Source organism: Clarias gariepinus, chromosome 4, assembly GCF_024256425.1.
Source record: "Clarias gariepinus isolate MV-2021 ecotype Netherlands chromosome 4, CGAR_prim_01v2, whole genome shotgun sequence".
In the NCBI taxonomy this organism is placed as follows: Eukaryota; Metazoa; Chordata; class Actinopteri; order Siluriformes; family Clariidae; genus Clarias; species Clarias gariepinus.
The window spans coordinates 15,896,108-15,917,859 of NC_071103.1; the positions used below are offsets into that span (position 1 = coordinate 15,896,108).

General features: G+C 37.9%; 1 protein-coding gene across 2 annotated transcripts in view; it reads right to left on the reverse strand.

Annotated features, from left to right (window-relative positions):
- hdac9b (histone deacetylase 9b) overlaps nucleotides 1-21,752 on the reverse strand; it is a 40,721-nt gene that overhangs the window by 17,902 nt on the left and 1,067 nt on the right. The window contains exon 2 of one of the 2 annotated variants that reach the window (XM_053493912.1): nucleotides 20,462-20,584. In XM_053493912.1, coding sequence (XP_053349887.1) covers nucleotides 20,462-20,584 — 123 coding nt within the window. Of the gene's footprint in view, nucleotides 1-4,533; nucleotides 5,157-20,461; nucleotides 20,585-21,752 lie in introns of those variants that run through there. The other variant, XM_053493913.1, reaches the window with a different exon arrangement.

Consider the following 21,752-nt stretch of genomic DNA (forward strand, 5'->3'; position numbering starts at 1 on the left):
GCCCTAACGCCATTATAGTGATGATTCCATATGCAACGAATTTTACAGGAGCGGTTGATATAATTGCAAATTGCTGCTGGAAAAAAAAAAAAAAAAAAAAAACAGAATTAGCAGCATGTAGGTTAAATTTAACTGCTTTTCTGAGCACACACTTAATATAGATACTGTGTGAACGACTATCACACTTGTGAGGCCACCTAGCTATTTTAACTCCAGCAAAAATTAGAGTCCCCCTGCTGAATTTATGTAATGCACTAGGCAGCCAATTTCTTCCTTACAACTCCATGTGTGAATGTAATGTAACTTTTCGAGTTACTATTAGGTTGTTTGTATTGATTGATTTTTACTACTGGCTATTTCAGATGCTGGGTTTACTAAAACGGGGCACGGCGAGACAGCGCTGTCAGCTGGTAAACACTAGATTTATGAAAGACAACTTACAATTTGTCTTTGGCACCAAGGACTGATACGCATCCAACACCATGCCAAACCCTAATTCTCCCTGAAGGCTGTTAGTGACTGGGGTAGGGTGACTGCTGTAACCATGAGTCACTGGTCAGGGCTTTAATTGCACACTGATCTGTCTCAAATTACTGTTGAGTACACTGATAAAAGGCTTGGAGCTCTGGTAAATCCAGACACATATTAGTAAGCCTCCCACACACTGCTAAATGAAAGCATGCTAATTTGTTGTGAGAGATTAACATATGCACCTCCAAGTCTTTTCAATTTTACGTAAAAGGTGATACTCACCTGATTGTGTATGCTGAAGTGGTGCGATTCGATAACAGACCATAAGTAAAACCTGATACATTTATAATTGATTTTGATGCTATGTTCCTAAGAATCTCAGCCACCATGTTTTAGAAGATGTGCCGTGACTCTGGTTTGGTGAGATGATGGGCAGACTGAAAGCCATGAAACGTGCTGCATTTTCTAATCCATTTCGCTACAGATTCAGTCAAACTTCAAATTTTGATGGATCTTATTAGTAGCATCATTTTAAATGTTGTATTAGAGGGTGCAAAGCATATCAGGTAAGTGATATTCATCATTCTTTTCACCATAATTCCATCATGGTAAATATATTTAAGGCATTTAAAATAAAAATCCAAGTCTGTGTACAAATTAAATGTCAATATTAGAATGCTAAATGGTAAATAATTTTTTTTGTGCCGCACATACAGTATGGGTGGAACATTCAAATACAACGATCACATACTACAACTGTATTTTGCCTACAATTTTCATACCAGTGAAACTGCATACTATTACGTTGTATGCATTAATATTTAAAGGAAAGATTTATTACTGTATATAAATATGGAAAACACTTCAACGCCATCTCAGAAATTATTATTACATTGTTCTGAAAATAACTCTCATATGTCTGTAGAATTAAAAATAAATCTTTTTCAAGCTATTCTTTAAATATGTAACAGGCTGTCACAAATGATTTTACATGAATTCCTATTCAACACTCTGTTTTATAGGTTATTAATGAGTTCATCGTAATAGATGACAAAAGTATATTTTAGATTTCTACATTTGACCTTTTTTTCTAATAGCGTCTGCAAAAAAATGTTATTCATCAACAAATACCTCAGCATATATTCATTAGGTCGAGCAAGTCATGTGTTTTTTTTTCCCATGGTCCAGTATGATCACATGCTCTAAAACGGACAAAGCAGACTCCAGCAGTGTAATCTGTAAAGTCCCAATCCTAATTAAAATGCAGTCTAAAGATCTACACCTCATTTACACACCACGCTTTTCTCATATAAAATGCAGAATTGTATTTTTGACTGTATAAGATGGAACCTCAAACATATAATTCAACCTTTAAAAAGCTTTCCTGCAGTATTAAACCAGTATCACTTTTAGCAGAGGCTTGTGTAGTACGGATTATAAACCTCCAAGGACCTGTTCATGGGTCAAAATATGTAGCCTAATTTAGGAAAGCACAAAATATGACGTTTAAAGTGCACCATAATTGCCAGTTGGTAGGCATTTGTGAATTCTGTTTACACAAATATACTTGAGCCTGGGTGGCAACAAACTCAGGGCCTAGCGCTCTCTAAATTTAAAAGGAAAAAAAGGGAGCAAAAGTCATTTTGTTAGAATATATGCATCTAGGTTACATAACCCATTAGTACAACAGAGATCAATTATCACTGCCGATGTACTTCTATGATGTGTGGTAAAGAATGAATCAAGATTTTTGTCTTTACTGCTTTCGTAAACCTTCCAGTATAGTCAGAGGATGATAACGAAGCTCAGGAAGTCAAAAGAAAACAAGTCACACCAGTTAAGCTGTTAGTGATACCTGAAGTCACACCATTTTATCAACAGTGATTTTATGAAAGTCATATGTCAGTGAACATCCACTGCCATACATCTCATGTGAAGCCTGGAGATAGGGGAGAGATACAGACCGGTCCTGTCATCTCAAACTGCTCACAGGTACTTCAAGATGAAAGTGATGTGTCACTATCAATCCGTGGTCTGTCGAGAACAGAAAGCCATTTAACCAAAACAAAATCATGTCAAAAACAGTCTTTACAGACGACAGTGTTGTGATAAATTAAGAGGCGCTGCTTTTTTTTTTTTTTTTTGGTAAACCCACTCTTCCTTAACATCAAATTACAGAAAGTCATAAGAATAATAAGCTTCATTAGTAATTATCCTCCGACTATAATAGAGGGCTGTCAGTGCCGTGTTTTCTTTTTATTTTCTTCCCCTTTGATGCAGTCTTCAACTCATTTAGAGTGTTTTTATTTCAATATTTATTAGAGTGATTTTGCTCCTTGTTCAAACACATGAGAGTCATGTAAGTTATGTAAAAGATAGAATTATACATTCAAAATAAAGGGGGACTGATTTTATTTTATTTTTATTCAACACACAGCACAACTGATTATGCCTTAAACATGTTGCTCTAGAAGCCAAAAAAAAAAGCCTTTTTTATGTGTGACCGCTGAATTTCTTTGTAATTTTACCTCGTGCAGAGTCCAAGCTGTTGCTTTCATTATAACAGCATGATTATTACTAACAATACTGAGTGGATGGACTGCTAAAAAGATTTTTTTTTTTAAATGGCCAGCTTGGTGCATGTTTTAAGAGAATGGATAAAGTGACAGATGGATAAACTGTCAAAGCTGAGTCCTGTGTCAGTCTGCACAAGATAGAAGTACATGAGGAAATTGTGACAAGCACCATTCTCAATAGCAGCACGTAGACAGGAGATAATGTAACTATAAAACAAATATCTATTATTTATATATGTTCCAGTGTATGGTTATATTAGGTGCGGTTGAAGATGGAATGATAAATGATAACAGGGCCTAATCTTAGCACTCTAATGCCAGAAGTTGAAAATAACGTAGCTAAGAATAGCTGACCCACAGACTAAGCAACAGCCTGCTGAATGCGAGAGCCTATTAAACCGCATACGCATACATGGAACACACTTTACATGTTTCCTTGAAGCTTTTCCTTATCCTACGCTAATACTGAATTAGGTTACCTGAAGGATTTAGAGCTAATATCCTCAGGCTTTTTATGTCCCATGACTCATTTTAGAGTTCAGCCATACTGCCCCAAATCTGTTGGATCTATTCCACAACAGGTTGCTTTGAGCCTCGTTAAGGATGACAACTTGTTTCCCTGTCAAAATGTCTGGAAATTAAATGAAAATGGACTATTTTTATAATACATATGACTTGCATTACCATAATCATGTAAGGTGTCGTTCAACATGAACATGAAAAGTGAGATACAACATGTTGAAACCTATAAACACGGCTTTAAAATGACTCACGCTACCATGAAGTTGCACTTGACCTCCTAAATAAATTTTATATATATATAGGGTTGTCGTACATTTCCCAGAAGACTAGCTGTCCTGAAAATAGTATCTGGTTTCAGCCAACATCTGTACAAGAACTAATAACAAACCATAAACAACTAAAGTGGAGTAATAAGTCATGTTTTGGAGTTTATCCAATAAACTCAAGAACTGAGGACAACTAAAAAGGCCTGACTCAAAAATAAACCTGCATGTAGAAAAAATTTCAGAAGTACCAGTCTTTTCATGTCAACTGTCAGTCAGTTTCCTGTCTGCGCTTCAGCGCTCCTGTACTGAGCTGTAGTACTTAATACAGTTGACTGTTTACCACACTGCATGTCATTACAGTTCAGCGCTATTACTAGACAACGTTGCATGCCTCAGTTATTCTATTTATAAGGACTCGGGGTCACATTTTAAATAGAGAACCTATTTCCAGATACGAGTCAAATGCAGGACAGATCCACCAGCAACACAGACACAGAGTGCACATGCCATTAAAAACACATGAGCACATTAACAGGGGCAATACCTGTTAATCCAGCAACTAGTCTGACTGCCCTACTGTTGTTGACACAAGTTTAAAGAGCTCCACTAACAGGAAGTGCAGTGTAGCAGTGGAGAGTGCGTGCATTTGAGAGCGAGAGAGAGAGAGAGAGAGAGAGAGAGAGGGAATCAAGAGTCACCTGAGTTGTTAACGTTGTGCATATCACTGTCGTGGGGTTCCTGAGGCAGACGGAGTTTGCCAAAGCTGTCGCTGGAGAAGTAGGAGTCACCCTCATAAATGGTCTGTAGCATACTCCAGTCAGAGGCACATTGCCTGCTCTACTCTTCCTGTCACACTAGCAGCCCTTCCTCGTCCTCTCTCTCTCTCTCTCTCTCTTTTTCTTTCTCTCTCTTTCTCTCTCAGGAGACCACAAGCACTTGCTTCTGCCTCCTCCTCACTGGTGACACTACGCGAGAAAGACAACTCCTCCCTCGGTAACACGAACAGTTCCTCCCCTGCTATCTTCTTCGCTCCCTTTCACTTCTCCTCCACACGTCAGGGAATCAGCAGGGGGCTACACCATCTCCTGATGGAGTTCCTCAGAAAAGGGTTCATCCGTTTACTTTTCAGTGGTTTAAAGTCCTCCTCTGTCTCTTTGTCAGCTTTTCTCTGCAAAATGGCTGAACACAGACCCTTCAGTGCAACCGTTGGGTTGTTTTTCAAGCAGTCATAGCTGTGTTCTGATTTTCCTTTCTCTTTCTTCTCGAAAGCTCTGTCTGGTTCAGAACAGCTTACTGTGGAAAGGAGGAGGTTCATTTGCATGTGAATCAACAGTGGCATGGCCCACAGGTGACAGAAATAGAACAATGGCCAGCCCTGGCTATAAATAGATCAGGCGAGGCTCAGGGATTGGAGCGGCATTGATGCGTTTAAAAATACCACACCAAACACAGCTGTGGCCCCTCGCTCTCTGCCAGAAGGCATGTCTCTCTCTCTCTCTCTCTCTTTCACTCTTGTATTCTATCACTCGCTTTTTTTTCATTTCTTCTCTCTCTCTCTCTCGCTCTCTCTCTCGACTTTCCTCTGGCCTCTTTAAAAAGACACATAACCGGCTTTCTTGAAAGATAAATATAATATGTCGACATTTTGCTTGACATGTGGCTCCTTTATGCAACTGTGCTCTGGCATTCTCATGGATTATGTGCAGAAGCTCAAACCATAATAAATAAGTACAAAATATTTTGCCAAAATATTTGTGCAAATACTTTTGGTAAATTATTAACAGTCCTTACATTTCTGCCATATTAATTGCTTAAAATAAAAATACAGCCAGTGAATAATGACCTAAAATCTAAAATAAGCTACAGAATGTTGATGTAAAGATCATGTAGAATTACATCATTACATTCAATCAAAGCAACTGGATTTTCCAGTCATAATGCTTTTACTGTAACAGCGTGTTGATCATCAAAGCACTCAGATAAACTTCATACCCAGCGTGACGTTGTTTGATATGCGTATTAACCCCTTAACTGCAAGACCAGATGTACATTTCTCAAATACAATTCTATATATACAATATGTGTGTGTGTATATATATTTATATATTTTTTTTATATTATTTTTTTTTTACGGGGTTGTCAGTGTGTAGCTGAATACTATGAAGCCATATCAATAACTAAATACTTTCCTGGGAGTGTAAAATGAGTAAAAGTATGTGACAGTGGTGTGGGCATGCAGTCTACACCACACTGTGGTCAGTGTTTATTTTCAGAAGGGAATCCCCCTTCAGGAAAAAAATGTGTTGACATTTTGTTTAAGAAAAGCAAGTATGGTTTATGTATGTCAAACTTTATTTAAATATCCTACATTATGCATTGCAAACACTGCTCATGCTAATCACTTTGCTAAAGACCTCTATATATTTAAGATTTTTCAATGATAAACAGACAAAATTTCCGGGTTTTTTTTCTGTTTTTGTTCTTGCAACCTTTACTATATAAATGTACGTTTTTAATAGTCAAAAGTCATTTATTATATATTAGGTACAGTCCTAGAGCCTTTCTTCCACCGGATCATTTAAAATTAACTAAATCTTTAGGAATAACACGTTTCAATGTGAGTGACTACAAGGCATATGTCCATGAAAATCTTTCATCATTTACTTTTAATATAGTCAAATATATCTCCCAGCAGCCCTAAAGAGATTACAGGAAGCAGGATGTTAGCACTGTAAGTTTAGCATTTTTCAGTTCTATTTTGGTACAAACAGCTCTGTCACATACGCAAAGATTGGGGTTAGAGGAGAATGATGGTATGTTTTTATGTTGTTTTAGCTGGAGAGACAGTTCATTCTCTCTTCATTTTGCGACCCCAAGTAAGACCATGTGTACACATGCCACGCTTGGACAAATACCAGAACCATAAAACGTTTTCTTTGGAACTTCTAGAGTATCTCTAATTTGCTCATTTCCTTGCTGAGTGCAAACAGCAAAAATATCATCCTGTGACCATGACCCTACCGTTATAGCTTACCACACTTATCCACTATACAGTAGGACCATGGCTACATACTGTACAGTAGGTAACTTTTCATTTGAGTTCTTTTTGTTCTGAACTGCCAGTGTGGTTTCCTGTAGTATTAGTAGAGGCCAGAACTCATCACAAGGGATCGATGTTCTAATAGTGCACTTCACTAGACAACAATAGACAACATTAATGCAGAAAGTAGTGCTGACATTGTACTAACATCACTCATAAAATTCCCACTGCCCTCACTGAGGATGATGGAAAGCAAGACTGTGCTGCCACTTTTACAAATCCTGTATTACTTTGGCCTTGTGTAGCTTTTAGATATTGATATTATGTCAAAATAGATTCAACTAAAATAAGTTTCGTAAATGTACTTCATTCAGGTTCAACATGTTTAATACAAACGTATAAATATTTAACATTAACATGATATACAACTATTGACTTGAACATATTTTGATTGATTGATTTAAATATGTTTATGCCTATCATAGATAGATAGATAGATAGATAGATAGATAGATAGATAGATAGATAGATATGTGTGTGTGTTCTGTGTATGTCAGAATCTTTTTTTTTTTGTAAAATTATTTGAGTTTCTTATCTTTGCTGGGGTTTGAACAAAAGGTCATAATATAGTTCCTCTGAAAAAGAGAGTGTCTGCATACTGGAACTTGAGCTCACAACCTTCTCTTAACCCCCCAGCCACCACTAATATGCTAACACACTTCTATAGTGAAAATGAAAATAACTCCTCAAACTTTCTCAACTGCAAATAAGAATTGCTCACGTTACCGATATTGTGGATTAGAATAAATTCTGATATGTTCTGATAGTGTTTACTATTGAGAATAAGAGTGACTTAGTATTTTGATACAGCATTCTATTGCGGATTAGTGACCCAATGATAATTCTAATTTTGCTGCCCAGGATGTAGCCATAATGCACATACAATGGCGTTAAATGGAAGAAGATGCTGATCTTTGATGTTTACCCAGTTCCCTAACCCTGTTATTGTTTTCTTAAAACACACAAACAGCTAGAGGTCACTTCCTCTTAGTGCTCATGTGCCAGACGAAATGAACAGTTTGACACACAAAAAATGGGTTAACCACCAATTTGTGACTTTTGCTCATTTTGCCAATTTACTTTTCTCACACACACAAGGTTGTCTACAACACAGCTCATAAGTTGAAATCTAATGTATATCCTTGTTTTAGAACCTTTAAACTTCATGTTTTCGGCAAAGCACTATCTGGAGCAACCATTTTTTAAAGCTTGGTTTGCTTGGTAGGTTTTTGCAAAACTACCGGCTTTGCAAAAAAAAAAAAAAAAAGTAAAAAATGGCTGCCATGAGTAAATGAAATGCATTCAGTGTGTTCATGGAGAATGGTGAAGCCAAGAAAATGGACATTTATACTCTGTTACTGCCATTGCAGTTATGCCAGCATTAATAAACTAAAGGTATGTATCTGTTAACGTGCATAATATGAGTTTTGAAATAGGACCTTACGTGATTTGGATGTTGTGCAAACACCATGTTATATAATTAAAGCTTTGTGACATACTCTAGCATAGACTTCTGTTTCACTTCAAAATCATTGCTTCTCTTTTTGATATCTTGCTTCTTCTAGCACTGGCTGCGTTTGGAAGCCATGAGGCACATTTTTACCACCATCAATTCCAATCTAATAGTCACTTACTGTAGGACTATTGTTTTAAGTGAATGTTTGAGATGAAAAATTAATTAGTACCCCCCTTTGACACACAAAATGCCTTAACATAGACCTTTAGCATCTTAACCTCAATCTTTGTTCTTCTGCTATTGCAGTCAGTAGATTGCAGCTTTAATTAGCTTTAAGTCTCTGTGTTATCTTTACCATCGTATGGGTCAGACATTCGCTCAGCTTTGATAAATGGAAGTTCCAGCTTCAGTTTAAGCGACACAAATCATGAGTATGCTCCGATGCAATCGTAGATAAAGTTTAATGTGAAAGACAAAACATGAACAGTATAAATAACATCAACTGTGAACATGAATAACTGAACTATGATCACTAGGCAATAAAAGCGAACCTGAAATAACACAAAACCCTGATGGCAGATGTACAGTAGTGTATGACACCACCTAAGGTGCCATACAAGTGGCACAGTGGTGTAGTGGTTAGCACTGTTGTCTCACACCTCCAGGGTTGGGGTTCAATTCCCGCTTTGAGTCTGTGTCCGAGTAGTTTGCATGTTCTTCCCCTGCTTGGCAGGTTTCCTCTGCGTAGTCAAGACTTGACTTAAGGCCAATCAAGTTCTTGCACACGAAACCCGCTCATTCATGTCTTTATGGACTTTGCTTTGTGCACTTGTGCGCAGTCATGTTGGAACTGGTGTGGGTGTCTTTTCAGGAGTTGGCTCGGCACCTTCCTTCCAGTAAAAGGAACTCTTAATGCTTCAGCATTCCAAGACATTTTAGACAATTTCATGCTTCCAACTTTGTGGGAACAGTTTGAGGATGGCCCCAGCAAATTATATTGATTATTATTATGATCACTACAGTCAGTGTCAAGGTTTGTTGTGTATACTCACACACCCCACAATATAATCATCCTGTATATGAGTGATTATATCACCAAGTCTGTTAAAAATAGGGAAGGAAACCTGATACACGCTTGCTTGAGCCATGTTGATTTATTGCTATCTATACAGGGGTTTGATCAAATGACACCCTGGGGATTGAAACCCTACAAATAGGACTAAATAGAGATGTTTCATAAGTAATCAGTTCCTGTCCTAATGTATTATATGAACCATACATCCCAGATTATTAAGCCTATGTTTTTTTACAGACAGTAAATTATGGCAATGTGGAATTTTGATGAGGCAACAAAAGCCTCCAAAGTGATGTGTAATATTTATGTAAGGTTCAGTCAAAGAGGCAGCACTAAAAGGTTTACCCTATAAGATGTTGGAAGGAGTGATCTGTAGTATCCTATTTTCCTGTTAAAATATATTGTATTCTGTAGTTTATTCATCATTCGTAAACCAAACACAGACACGTCGCTCATGTGACTAAGGCCAGCTTGATCGTGGTTAATGATTATTCAGCGCTAATGTCTCCAGCACCTGTTAGCATGTTGGAGCATCAGTAGCGTCAGTGCAGGCGGATTCAGGATCACGATTCTAGCAATTCTCACTAGTTGAGTGCCCAAAGCCTCCATCTGTCCAAACACTAGAACACTAGCTCACAAACTGTGGAGCCCACACTGTGCTTTCTGCACAGCAATAACTTAATTATGCATTGATTTTACAAAAAGAAAGTATTTTGTCTTTTTTTTTGTAACAGACTTTTGTATTCGAATTTATTGCTTAACTGGGATTTAGCTATAGGGGTTAAAACATACACATTGAAGAGGTGTGATAGGGTTGGATAACACTACGAATACGTGTTTTTGTCTGAAAAAATCCAAGCAAGTTTTTATAACAGCTGTCTAGACAAGATGTGCTAGAAAAGTCCCAGACTAGAAATAACCTTTATGTTAGTCATAGTAGGATATGTATGTTTATATGTGCATAACATTTGACTTAACGGTAGTATGCTCATGCACATACTGTACAATCTTTACATTCCTTACTCTTGGAACTTTATACCCGTTCTATTTATGACCCTGCATTTCTTAAATAGTTCATAATGATTATTAAATATCATGCCTATTTAAATAACAATAGCTGAAAACTTAGAGACTCTGAGGAGTTAAAAAAAAAAAACATGACATCAAATGCATATCAGCTAATCAGACATGACAAAAGGTTATTAACCTGTTACTTTCACATTCACAGACCTCTTTGTGTACCATATTCAGCTTAGGAATTGACTTACAGCACTCATTCGGCAACTCGCTGTCACTGTTCTTTAATCCTGATTTGTATTTATGAAGTCCCTCCAAATCTTGGTAAATTTTCTAAAGCTAGGAAATTGTGCCTGTGTATGAGTGTGCCTGTGTGTGAGTGTGTTTATTTGAATAGAAAGCAGCCTTGATGGGCTGTAAAGGGGTTGAAGAGCCTGTTATAGCTTTCCTGCGTCAGAGGTGGCCTTTGTTCACTGTAGTCCTATTAAACAATTTAAGTGTGAGCGTCAGTGTGCCAGCTGGTGCCGCGCTCGCTCTCTCAGGTTAACTCATCACAGCCCCCAAAAGTCTTGCCATGCTTTCCAAATTTAAATGCAAGACAATTGTAGGGTTATAAAGAGGGAGTGAGAGATACACATCATGGAAAGGATGCGTCTTGTGTCTCGTCACTCGATGGTAAAATTAAATCAGCTTGAAATGTCATATGTTACCAAACAGTGGGTCTACTATAAATCATGATGTTATTCTCGCACATGCTTTGGGATCGCTAATGCTGGAGCATACACACACACTCTCTCTTACAGCACATTAGGGATATTTTTCTTAGGAAACCAAAAACCGAATATCTCTCGATAAAAGCTCTGCACATTTTGTTTTCATAAAATGTCCCAATATCACCCCATCAAAAGGCCACGTTGCATTAGACATCCTTAGGGTGCTAAAATATTGCTCTTTGGCTAATTAGATCAGACTGGAGAGTGAGAATTTCTCTCCATTGTAGATGACCAAGCTGTGTGGGAGAGAAATGTGTCAGCATCAAGGTCTGCTCGCTTGTTTTTCTTCCCATTACAGAGTCGCAATCATCTCTTCAGCTCTAATTTTACCCTGAAGTCTTTGTAGACAGAAATAATTGGAACAAGTACCTTATCATGAGGGGCTATGCAATGAACATGTGTCTGTCGCGCTGTCCTTGTGTGGGTGTAAATGACTCTGATCAGTGTACATACGTAAATGAGCGTATTGTTTCTGTAGAGTTTCATCATTTGTCTTCAGGGTGGTGATGGCAGATGTGCAGCTTGCAGCACAGATGGGGATAGCAGGGGAACATGGTGTGGTACAGGTACCTGGTTACAGGTGCATCCCAGCTACCTTTTTCAATCATTAACCTGGCTTTCATAATGTGGCATCATTACAAAGTTTTTCCCATGATACCTGGTGACATAGAGGTTAACAATTCCTTATGCTCCTCAACACCCTTGCATCAGTTCTCCCTCTCACTTCCCCTGCATGTGTTAAATAATCCCCCTTTCTCAGATCAGTTTCCTCTCTCTTTACTCACCCCCTCCACCCAGTCCAACGGGCCCACACAGAGAGCAAGCCAGGTCATAGCGTGTTGTGTAATTCTGCCGTTTCAGCCCAGCATCGCTCTCCGTCGGCCACTCAGTCCGCCTCGTAAAAGCACAAAGGCACCAGTGCTGCAAACCGCACGTCCAAACCCAATTAGTGCCTCCATCTGGCTACATTATGGGAGTGGCTTTCCGCTCTAATGATTTAGCACTGGAGCTTTATTAGGTTACACTGTCTGGCCCCTGTCGGTATTTCCTGCAAGATGTTTGGGGTGAGTTGGAAAGCACTTTGCAGGTCGGATCAAATAATGCACAGAAAGCACTTTTTCAGATGCTGCTCTAATGATTAGTTGGAATATTTGCAAAGATGTTGTGGAAATGAAAAACGATTGCGGAACATGCAGGAAGCTGCTCTGATGCACCTGGGCTGTTCGATGTACCTGAGCTGAAAAGATCGTTCAGCTTTGTGTCTGGATCGAAGTTAGTAACATGCATCCATTAGACTTTGCCACTTTTCACTTTGTTTGCAAACACTAATGTCTGAACTGCAGAATTGTACTTATCCATACTATCTTTCCTCTTTCATGTACATGTGTGTGTGTTTGTGTGAATTGATTAGCCTCTATTAGTAGTATCAAACTGACGTGTGTCACTGTGGACAGGAGGCCTGTTCACAGAAATCTTTAGCAATCAATTGCACTCACAACCGGGGTCTATTGATCTGCCACTTAAGCCCTGAAATCATCATAACTTTGTACACCCACACTCCCAGATCTCTTTGGTGCCATTTTCAAATAGGAACAGCACTTTTCCAGTTCTGTAGAGAACCGTTTCCAGATGTCCATAGCTCACATTTATAGCCTGGAGATCTGGAGTCACTGTGCTGATGGTGGAAGACAACGGTGTGCAGCCAATCAAGCCAGCTGTGGATGGTTTGGACTGTCAACTCGGACACACGCGGCACAATCTTGCACATATTGACTTATGTATGGGTTTAATCAGTCCATCGGGAAGCAGAAATGCTATGGCAATTAAAGGGTTCAGGGTCCAGTACATGAAGTTTTCAAGGATTCCCAAATAGCTAACAGCTTCAGGCTGCTACCTTAACTCCATTGCACTTTTACAGCCTAATACAAAAGGCTATAAATATAACCTAGAAATTAAAGAATAAGTAAGCATGTGAATATACTTCAGTTCACTTAATTCAGTTTGTTCATATTGTTTGGACTCAACATGCAGCACTGATCAAATAGAATCTCATTTGGGTGCCAAGCGGGCTCACTAACTTAATCTGTGGTGTTGTATCAGGATCATCGCAACACGCTTCTACTGGCAACCATACACTCACTGCGCACACATAGACAGACAGACAGACAGACAGACAGACAGACAGATAGATAGATAGATAGATAGATAGATAGATAGATAGATAGATAGATAGATAGATAGATAGATCCATCCATTAATCGATCTAGTATCCATACCACTTTTCTTGTGTAGGGTCACTAGGGCCTGGAGCCTATCCCAGGTAATTCGGAGAACAAAGCAGGGGACACCCTGGATAGGGTGTGACCCATCAAAGGGCACACAATAATACAAAAGATCCAAAAAAAAAAAAAAGCCATGTTAAACTGCCACAAAGTTTGTTTTGTGAATGGAACTTAATCACACACTACCACCAGTTTGGAAATGCCATTTGGTCTACTCTGCATGTCTTTGGACTGTGGAAGAAAACCGAAGCAACAGGAGGAAACCCACCAAGCACAGGGAAAACATGCCGACCAGAGGTGAGATTCAAACCCCCAACCCTTGAGGTGTGAGGCAAGAGTGCTATCATACCTACAGTACATTTCCCACTGACATCAGCCCATTAAAATCCTACGTTATTAAGCTTAATCCTGGATTTTAGACATATTATGTAGGAATTTATATGAATTAATTTATAGTATTAATTAAGTTAATTAATGCTATGCACAAAACTACACCTAACCTAAATCTCAGTAGGGAAAAGGAAACTTAAAAAAAAAAACTTTTTCCCTTTTAATATATGTGGTGTTATAGAGCTTTTGTTTAATTGAGACTCCCAGCCAAATGTGACCTGAAACACACACACACATACACACACATGCAGGCACACAGAGGGCTCGTGATGATATCTGATATACTTCTGGTTAATTTCCCTGTAATACTGTCCTGTATGAAAAGTCTGACTTAACATATTTATATTCTGGACCTGATTATAATTTGATAAGTTACTGTCTTGGAATGTGATTTTGTCTGTTATAGTATCTGTTTTCATTAATAAATCTTAATCTACCAAATATTTGATTTAATAATAGTTAATTTGACTGATATCAAATCTCCTAATGTAATCTGATATTTAATTAAATTTTCCATTCATTAAATAACTCTTGTATCAACAATATAATAATTTTCCCAAATGTAAAAGGAAAAACAACTCTATTTAGATCAGATTTATCATTTGTCTTATTATGGCTTTCGTCACCTTATGTTAAATAAAAGAACGGCCTACTAATGTATCATATTTTTCTTATCCCTTCTATATATTCGTTTCCGTCCAGTGTAAGGTGTGCCGTGATCATTTTATGTAAAAGTATGACTTCATGACTATAGAACCTATAGATCAGCAGTAACCCTGCCTGATTAACATGAACCACGTCTTTATTTACTTTTTTTTTTCATAATTAGCCACATTTGTTTAGTCAGCCGATCTGTGGCATTTCTCAAAGCTTTAACAATGTCACAGGTAGATAAAGTACAACCCAAAAACATGAAGGATGTCTTGCGGAGGAGTCTTGTGTTTCGTTATGCTGAACTATGAGGAGATCCAAGACAGCACAGAGAAAAGAATTATGTCACTGGAAAATGATCCAGGAATTCCAGCTGATGTCCTCAGGGGATGTTGTAATCTATTCTATTCCTTTATCCCCACTGCATCCATGAAAGGACTTACGGTCATGACAAATAGTACACACAAGCACATATCCATGTGCACCACGCGCACACACACACACACACACACATAACCTTCAGTGACATATCCTCCCCCATTTATACTGGCTCTTCATCTTGGGCCTTAAACTCAGAGACATACCACGCTGAGCGAGCAGCCCTCTTGTGGGAGTTTCTGGTCTTTTTTTTTTTTTTTTTTAATCTCCGCTCCAGATCTCTCTGAAGAGCGGAGCATAGATCATAGGTCAAGTCACTGCGATGTTGAAAAAACATTCTGTGTCTTGGTCTCCTGTGGTGAAGTCGTACCACGAGTCACTAGTGCACACTTGTTTATCAGCAATCCACCCCTCCCTTCGTCCTTTATGCCATTTGGCCTTCCAGAGTAACAGCCTGCAGATGAATGTCTCAGCTAAGCTCTTGGCAGTGAAGTGCTGAGAAAAGCCAGCAGATCTGTTACAAAGACGCGGCTTGTTGTGACATTCTCTCGCTTGTTAAATGAGCCTTGATATACTTCAAATGTTTAAAATAACTAACATTTTCACTTTACGTTGATCTAGGTTTTAAGTTCTGCTTCAATTCCAACTGACTTTGTATCTCCAGCTAACATCTTAATGATGCGTACAGTGCCCTTTCAATTCTCTCACATATCAAGTGACCAATAATTGACTTGCTGTATATACACACATGCAGACATGCACAATGGCAATGTTTAGGTTCATCTTCAAAATGCCAATTCAAAATCTAGTTGGTCTTCGCATCTTATCTACACTGATGTCTATTACATTACAGCAGAAACCCTTCTTTGTCTTTAGACAGCAAATGAAAAAGCAGACAAACCAAGGAAACAGTCTGCCAATGATTATCCTGCCATTTCCCAATAACCAGTATAAGCGACTCAAACCCTAAAGTGTTTACTAAATGCATCTGCGGCCAAGGCAGTGGTGCCATGTCCAAGACTTAAATAGTACTCAGTGACCAGAGAGAGAGAGAGAGAGAGAGAGAGAGAGAAACATTAGTAGCAGCTTTTATCAGGCCTATAATCAGCCTGAGGATGCTGTGTGAGAGAGCAAATGATGCACACTGGCTGGCTTTGTATTATTTTTTCAATTATATAACATCATATATAAGCATCAAACCAAAGTAGTTTGTTGACAAAAAAGAAATAATTTACCCAGTGATCAATGTATTAACCTACAATAGTGTGAACAAGATTGACGAAAAATATTCTAATAATGAAAAAGTACCGTCACACTAAAGATTTTTTTTTTTAATGAAGATATAATAAATCCTTGTAAAAATTTTAATGATAATCACGGCTCACTCTATATGAAAAAAAACTTTCTAGCTTATTTGGTGCTAATTTTATTTATCCAACATTCAGCTATGAGTCTGCGGACAAAAACACATTATCTAGCAAGAACACATTGAAAGTTGTAGGAAAGCTGTACAAAAAACTGTAGGAAAACTCCTGACCTGGCAACTCTGACCCAAACTCTTTATAATTATAAAGTATATGCGTACAGATGTAATAAACGCTTGCTTCAATCAACAAAATAATACAATCGCTAACAGACAGAAACCCTGTATAAGTATCCTTCCTTGTCGGCTTTATATCCTGCAGTTGTAATCTCACTTGGTCTCACTGGATTCCACGGAGCATAACTGATGTGGGTGTGATTCCTCCGCAAGTTTGTTCTGCTCATTTCATGCCTCTCTGTCCTCAGCCTATATCATAACTCACCAAGACAGCTTAACAGAAGAACAGGGCAGGTGCACAGTAGATGAAAGACCAGAACAAACGTTTGTCTAGTCATTGAGAGCGATGACCTTGGGACCTAAAGATGATGGCACTCAGGCAGTCACACCTTCTGTGTCTGTTTCTGCCATTAGATGCTTAATAGCTGTACCTCCTGGCTCAGAAATGATGGCCCAAATGAGTGTCCTGTAAATGTGACCTAGAGCAAAACAAACCCATTTGGCTAAGCCAAAAACACAGCCACAGATGGAAGGCTTGAAATAAAAACCATCATATGATCAGATCAGTTGATGAATCACAGGTCATGCTTAATCATAACATAAGAACTTAAGCGCAGTCAGGAGACTGAAATATTTAAGACATAGTTATGCAAGGGTACTTCTAGAAAACTGGTACAGTTCCAATAATTTCATGGCTTGTTTGTAGAAAATTCACAAAGTTGTCTATCTTGTCTTGTGTTAAAATGTGCTTATGAAATGTAATGTCCCCTCAAATGATTCTCTTTGCAAATCAAAACCTTTGGCATTTTCTACCGTGAAATTATGCAAGATCGATTAATTTGGTTAAGGTGACCAAAGTTTAATCATTCCTTGGTTTACAGAAATGAATCTGCTATAAGTAGTTAGTAAGGCTAATTAGTAAGGTAAGGCAAGGTATAGATAGATGATAGAATTAACACGAAAAGCATTAAAGAGAAAGTGAACGAACGTTTACAAAAAGAATTTCCAAAATCTTAGATTTACAATGAAAAGCTATAAAGACCATCATGAACAAGTGAAGAAAAAGCACCACAGTGACATTCCTGAGAACATTCCTAAGACATCCCTCCAAAATTGAGAACAGGATAAGAACAACACTTATCAAAACGCTGCTACGACCGCTATGTCAACATAAAAGACGCTTCTAAGCAATGGTCACACCCTGTATGTGATAACTTTATCTCAGTTTCTTCACATGTCTGGGCTATGGGGTGGCGTAGAGAAACCTGTGGAATGTCTTGAAGAGGGCTGTGCACAGGACACCTCTTTTTAGTTTAAATGATTTTGCAAGGAAGAGTCAAAAAAGATTCCTAAAAAAACTAACCCAAAAAGACTGGGTGATGTATTAACAAAGGATTAGTTAAGTGTGGTTTATTCATGAGCAAAAAAAATAACAAAAAAGGTTATAGTTATTTTGCCTAAAAAAAAAATTTGTTTATTACACTGTTGATGGAAAAGCATATAACATGATTTATCTTGGCTTTCTGACTTTGATTACTAAAAGCAGACAGTTTAACAGTGGTGTGTATACTGTTTATATCCACTGTGGAATTGAAATAGCTGTGCTACATTGAAAACAGGAAACAGACAGCTCTAACTGGAATGATGAGAAATTCTAAATAGGAAAGTAATTCCAAAGAAATTTAGGGTAAAATGAACAGAACAGAAAGCTGGCATTTTTCCTCATTCTCACACTCTCTATACCTCTCATAAGGGGTTGTAAAAGGTGGGGTGCCAATCCATCGCAGGGCACACAAGCACACACATACTCATTCATATACTATTGGTGTTTTGGAAATGCCAACTAAATTTTTTTGCACTGTTGAAAGAAACCAGCGTACCTAGAGGAAACCCACCAAGCACAGGGGGAACATGCAAACCTTACGCAAACAGACTCAAAGTCGAGACTCGAACCCCCGACACTGAAGGGCCAAGGCCACTATGTCACCATACCACTAGAAAGCTGACATATTCGTGACATTTAGGGAGCCAATCCAGAGCAATGGTTGTCTTCTAACATTCATTTCTTTATATTAAATTTTATTCAACTATATTTATTAAATGAAATAAAGGGGAACACAATTTATACTGTAACAGGCTGCAAAGTGACAAAAGATACAATTTTAAAATGGGTTGTTTATGTAACCACCTTAGCAGCAACCTCTTTTCCCCTCTTGTCTGTTTCAATCACTCAGCATTCGGCATCACCCACATACTAATCACCGGCATGATCATCTGTCATCATCTGTACCTTTTTCATCATCTGGCTGGTTCGTGACTTTATTTAGATGTTTTATGCTTGATTAATAGATCACTGTGTGGCTTAACAAGCAAAAATGTTCCTGTGAATCTGCTCAGGTTCAGGGACTGGACTGAAAACAAGAGGCAAAAAAGTCTTTCAGGAATTATTCTGAAAAATTATTCCTTAAGACTACATTAAAAAAATGCAAGAAAGTCTGAATCCTTGGAAGTAAAAGAAGAAGGAATGTGGGGGAGGCTAAAGACTTCTAGACAAAATGAAGTACATTTAATTTTAAGGAATGCTTTAAGCAAGATTAAACTCTTAAAAGGATTTTGTACACTGATTCTCTGTGAAGCTGTTTACAGCATAGTATTCATTTATGCTTTCAAGGAATGATCTTTGAAATTTTTTTTTCTCAGTTCATCTTTTCCATTTATATGGCTGACAAAGTATCTTCTTAATAAAGACTTAGAGTTGTGTCATTATCTCATTGTGCTGAATAGAAGACGCACACGAAATTCATACTAAATATGTACTTCTTTTATATTTAGACTGTAACAGTGTCAATGCGGTAAACTGTGTTGTTGTTGTTGTTGTTGTTGTTTGTGCCTGATTCCTCTCAGACATTGAAGATCACTGCTGAATCTACACACTGCTATTGAAATTCAGGTAGCTCCGAAGCATCCTTAGTGGTTGCTTAGAGACAACAGTGCTGCGTCACATCTAGGATGGCCCTCAATAAGCCACACAATAATGTTCCCTCCATCTCAGCCCGCCTAATCTCCAAATGGATTGGAGCTAAAATTAGACCACAGGGTCACAAGTTTTCCTAAGCTCATATAAAGAGTATTAGCCTCCTTTCTGTAGAAAAGCCCAGGAAGGAGCAAGCAGTGATTTTGTAGTTGAGTTTTTTTTTTTATTCTAAACCAGAAAAATGTGTTTTAAACAAAGGACAGGAAGAACTGCTCACTAATGGTGAAACAGTTGATTTCCCAACCGTTCCTGGTTAAATTTCATATACGCCTAAATCATACATCTCGGTTTAGGCAATAGTGACTCATCACATCACTCTCTCCTCATTTCTGAGAAATCAGCACAGGTTTTAGACACACTACAAAAGCTATCCTCTTTATAAAGTCAAAAACAGGAAGCTCCCTGAAGCCACCCCATAAAAATACCATTTGGAAAGGCTTGCTCAGAAATGTCAGCATTTCCCCTTTTAGACTATCACACTTCCCTGTCCAAGTTTCCCCTCTAAAAAAAAAGCACAAATGCCTTTAAAGCTCTGCACTCTTTCAAAAAACCGGAAGAAAAAAGGACGTAGAGATCTCCTGCACTGAATGTCACAGGCTTATTATGCATTGAAATTTGACACTGATTTTTTTTTTCTCCTTTCTTTATTCGGTAGCTCTCTAACCTGCATAAGTACTGTAGGTATTAAAATAAATAAATGAGTGACTGAATTTAACTCTAACCTTAACCACCTAAACCTACTAAAACCATTGCGATTCTGTGTATGTTACATGCAACATTAGTGATCACATATTGAAATATTTTTTTTGTTGTTGTTTGTTTTCTTTCATTATTGGACTTTCAAAGAATATTGCATAATCAGTAAGAACCCGAAGCAAGTCTCAGTAATAGTAGGATCGCATGTCTGCTTGTTCTGGGTAAAGCTCTTACCTTGGCTCCAGTGTGACTCAGCTTGCAGAGAGTGAGGGTAGACGTGCTTCCCCCATATTACTGCTGCATGGGATTGTGTCCTTCGCAGAGGTTTGTGGACCACATATTTCTGTTCTCCTTTACCTAACACACACACATAATAGACCCATCTAAATAGTTTTTTCTAAATCTATATCAGATGTTATTGTACCCATGGACACCTCTGAATGGAACATCAATTCCGCAGACCGCCTCAGTATTGTGCAAAATTCTTCAGCCACTCTTCATATTGAATTAAATAAAATTATGCAGATTTAATAAAAAAAAAAAAAAATAGTTAATTTACAGCAACAGGCTGCAAGGTGTCTTAAGACGCAATTTAAAAATGCGTTGTTTATGTAACAACCTCAGCAGCAACCTCATTTCCCCTCTCATCTGTTTCAAACACTCAGCATTCAGTATCACCAGAATACTAATCACCAGCCTGATCATCTTTCATCATCTACACCTGTTTCTGCTTTAAGTTAGATATTTTTTAACGCTCAAATAATTCATAGCTCACTGTATGACTTAACAAACAAAGGCCATTACTCTGAAACGGGTCAGGTGCAGGGACTAAACTAAAATAAGAGCCAAAAAGGTCTTCAGGAATAGTTAATAAAAAAAGAAATGTTTTGTCTGGGCACGGTGGTGTAGTGGTTAGCAGTCGCCTTGCACCTCCAGGGTCCGGGTTCGATTCTCGGCCAGGCTTGATTCCCGTCTCTGTGTGCATGGAGTTTACATGTTCTCCCTGAACTATTATTCCTCAAGACTACATTAAACTCCAACAAGAGTCAAAGCTCTTTGGAGACAAAATATCCCACAGTACTATATTTCATGAACATAATTTAAACATATACAGTAATATTTCACTTGGATGCTTTAGGTACACATAAGATCCCCCTTGTTGCATTATTTTTAGTCTTACTTGTTTTTGGTTTATCAAGGCTCAGATTAAACTCAGTTATTTGACCAGATAAATAAAGAAATAATATAATTTGAAACTTCCTAAAAATATATTTTTTTAAAGAACACAATAACTTCACTCATTTCCAGTAGTGTAAATCAATTAAAGTAATTACAGACCCCCTGGTTTCCCTGAACACCATGTTGAGAACCGCTAATGTATACTGCCATACAAATGCATTTAATACTAGCTAAAAATATTATGTTTCTTTAAATATTAGTTCATTTTATCTGAATGTATTGCTGTGACTTCCTTTGATTTCTATCCGTCTGCGACTCTATTAATCTTACTGTATGTATCTGTCCC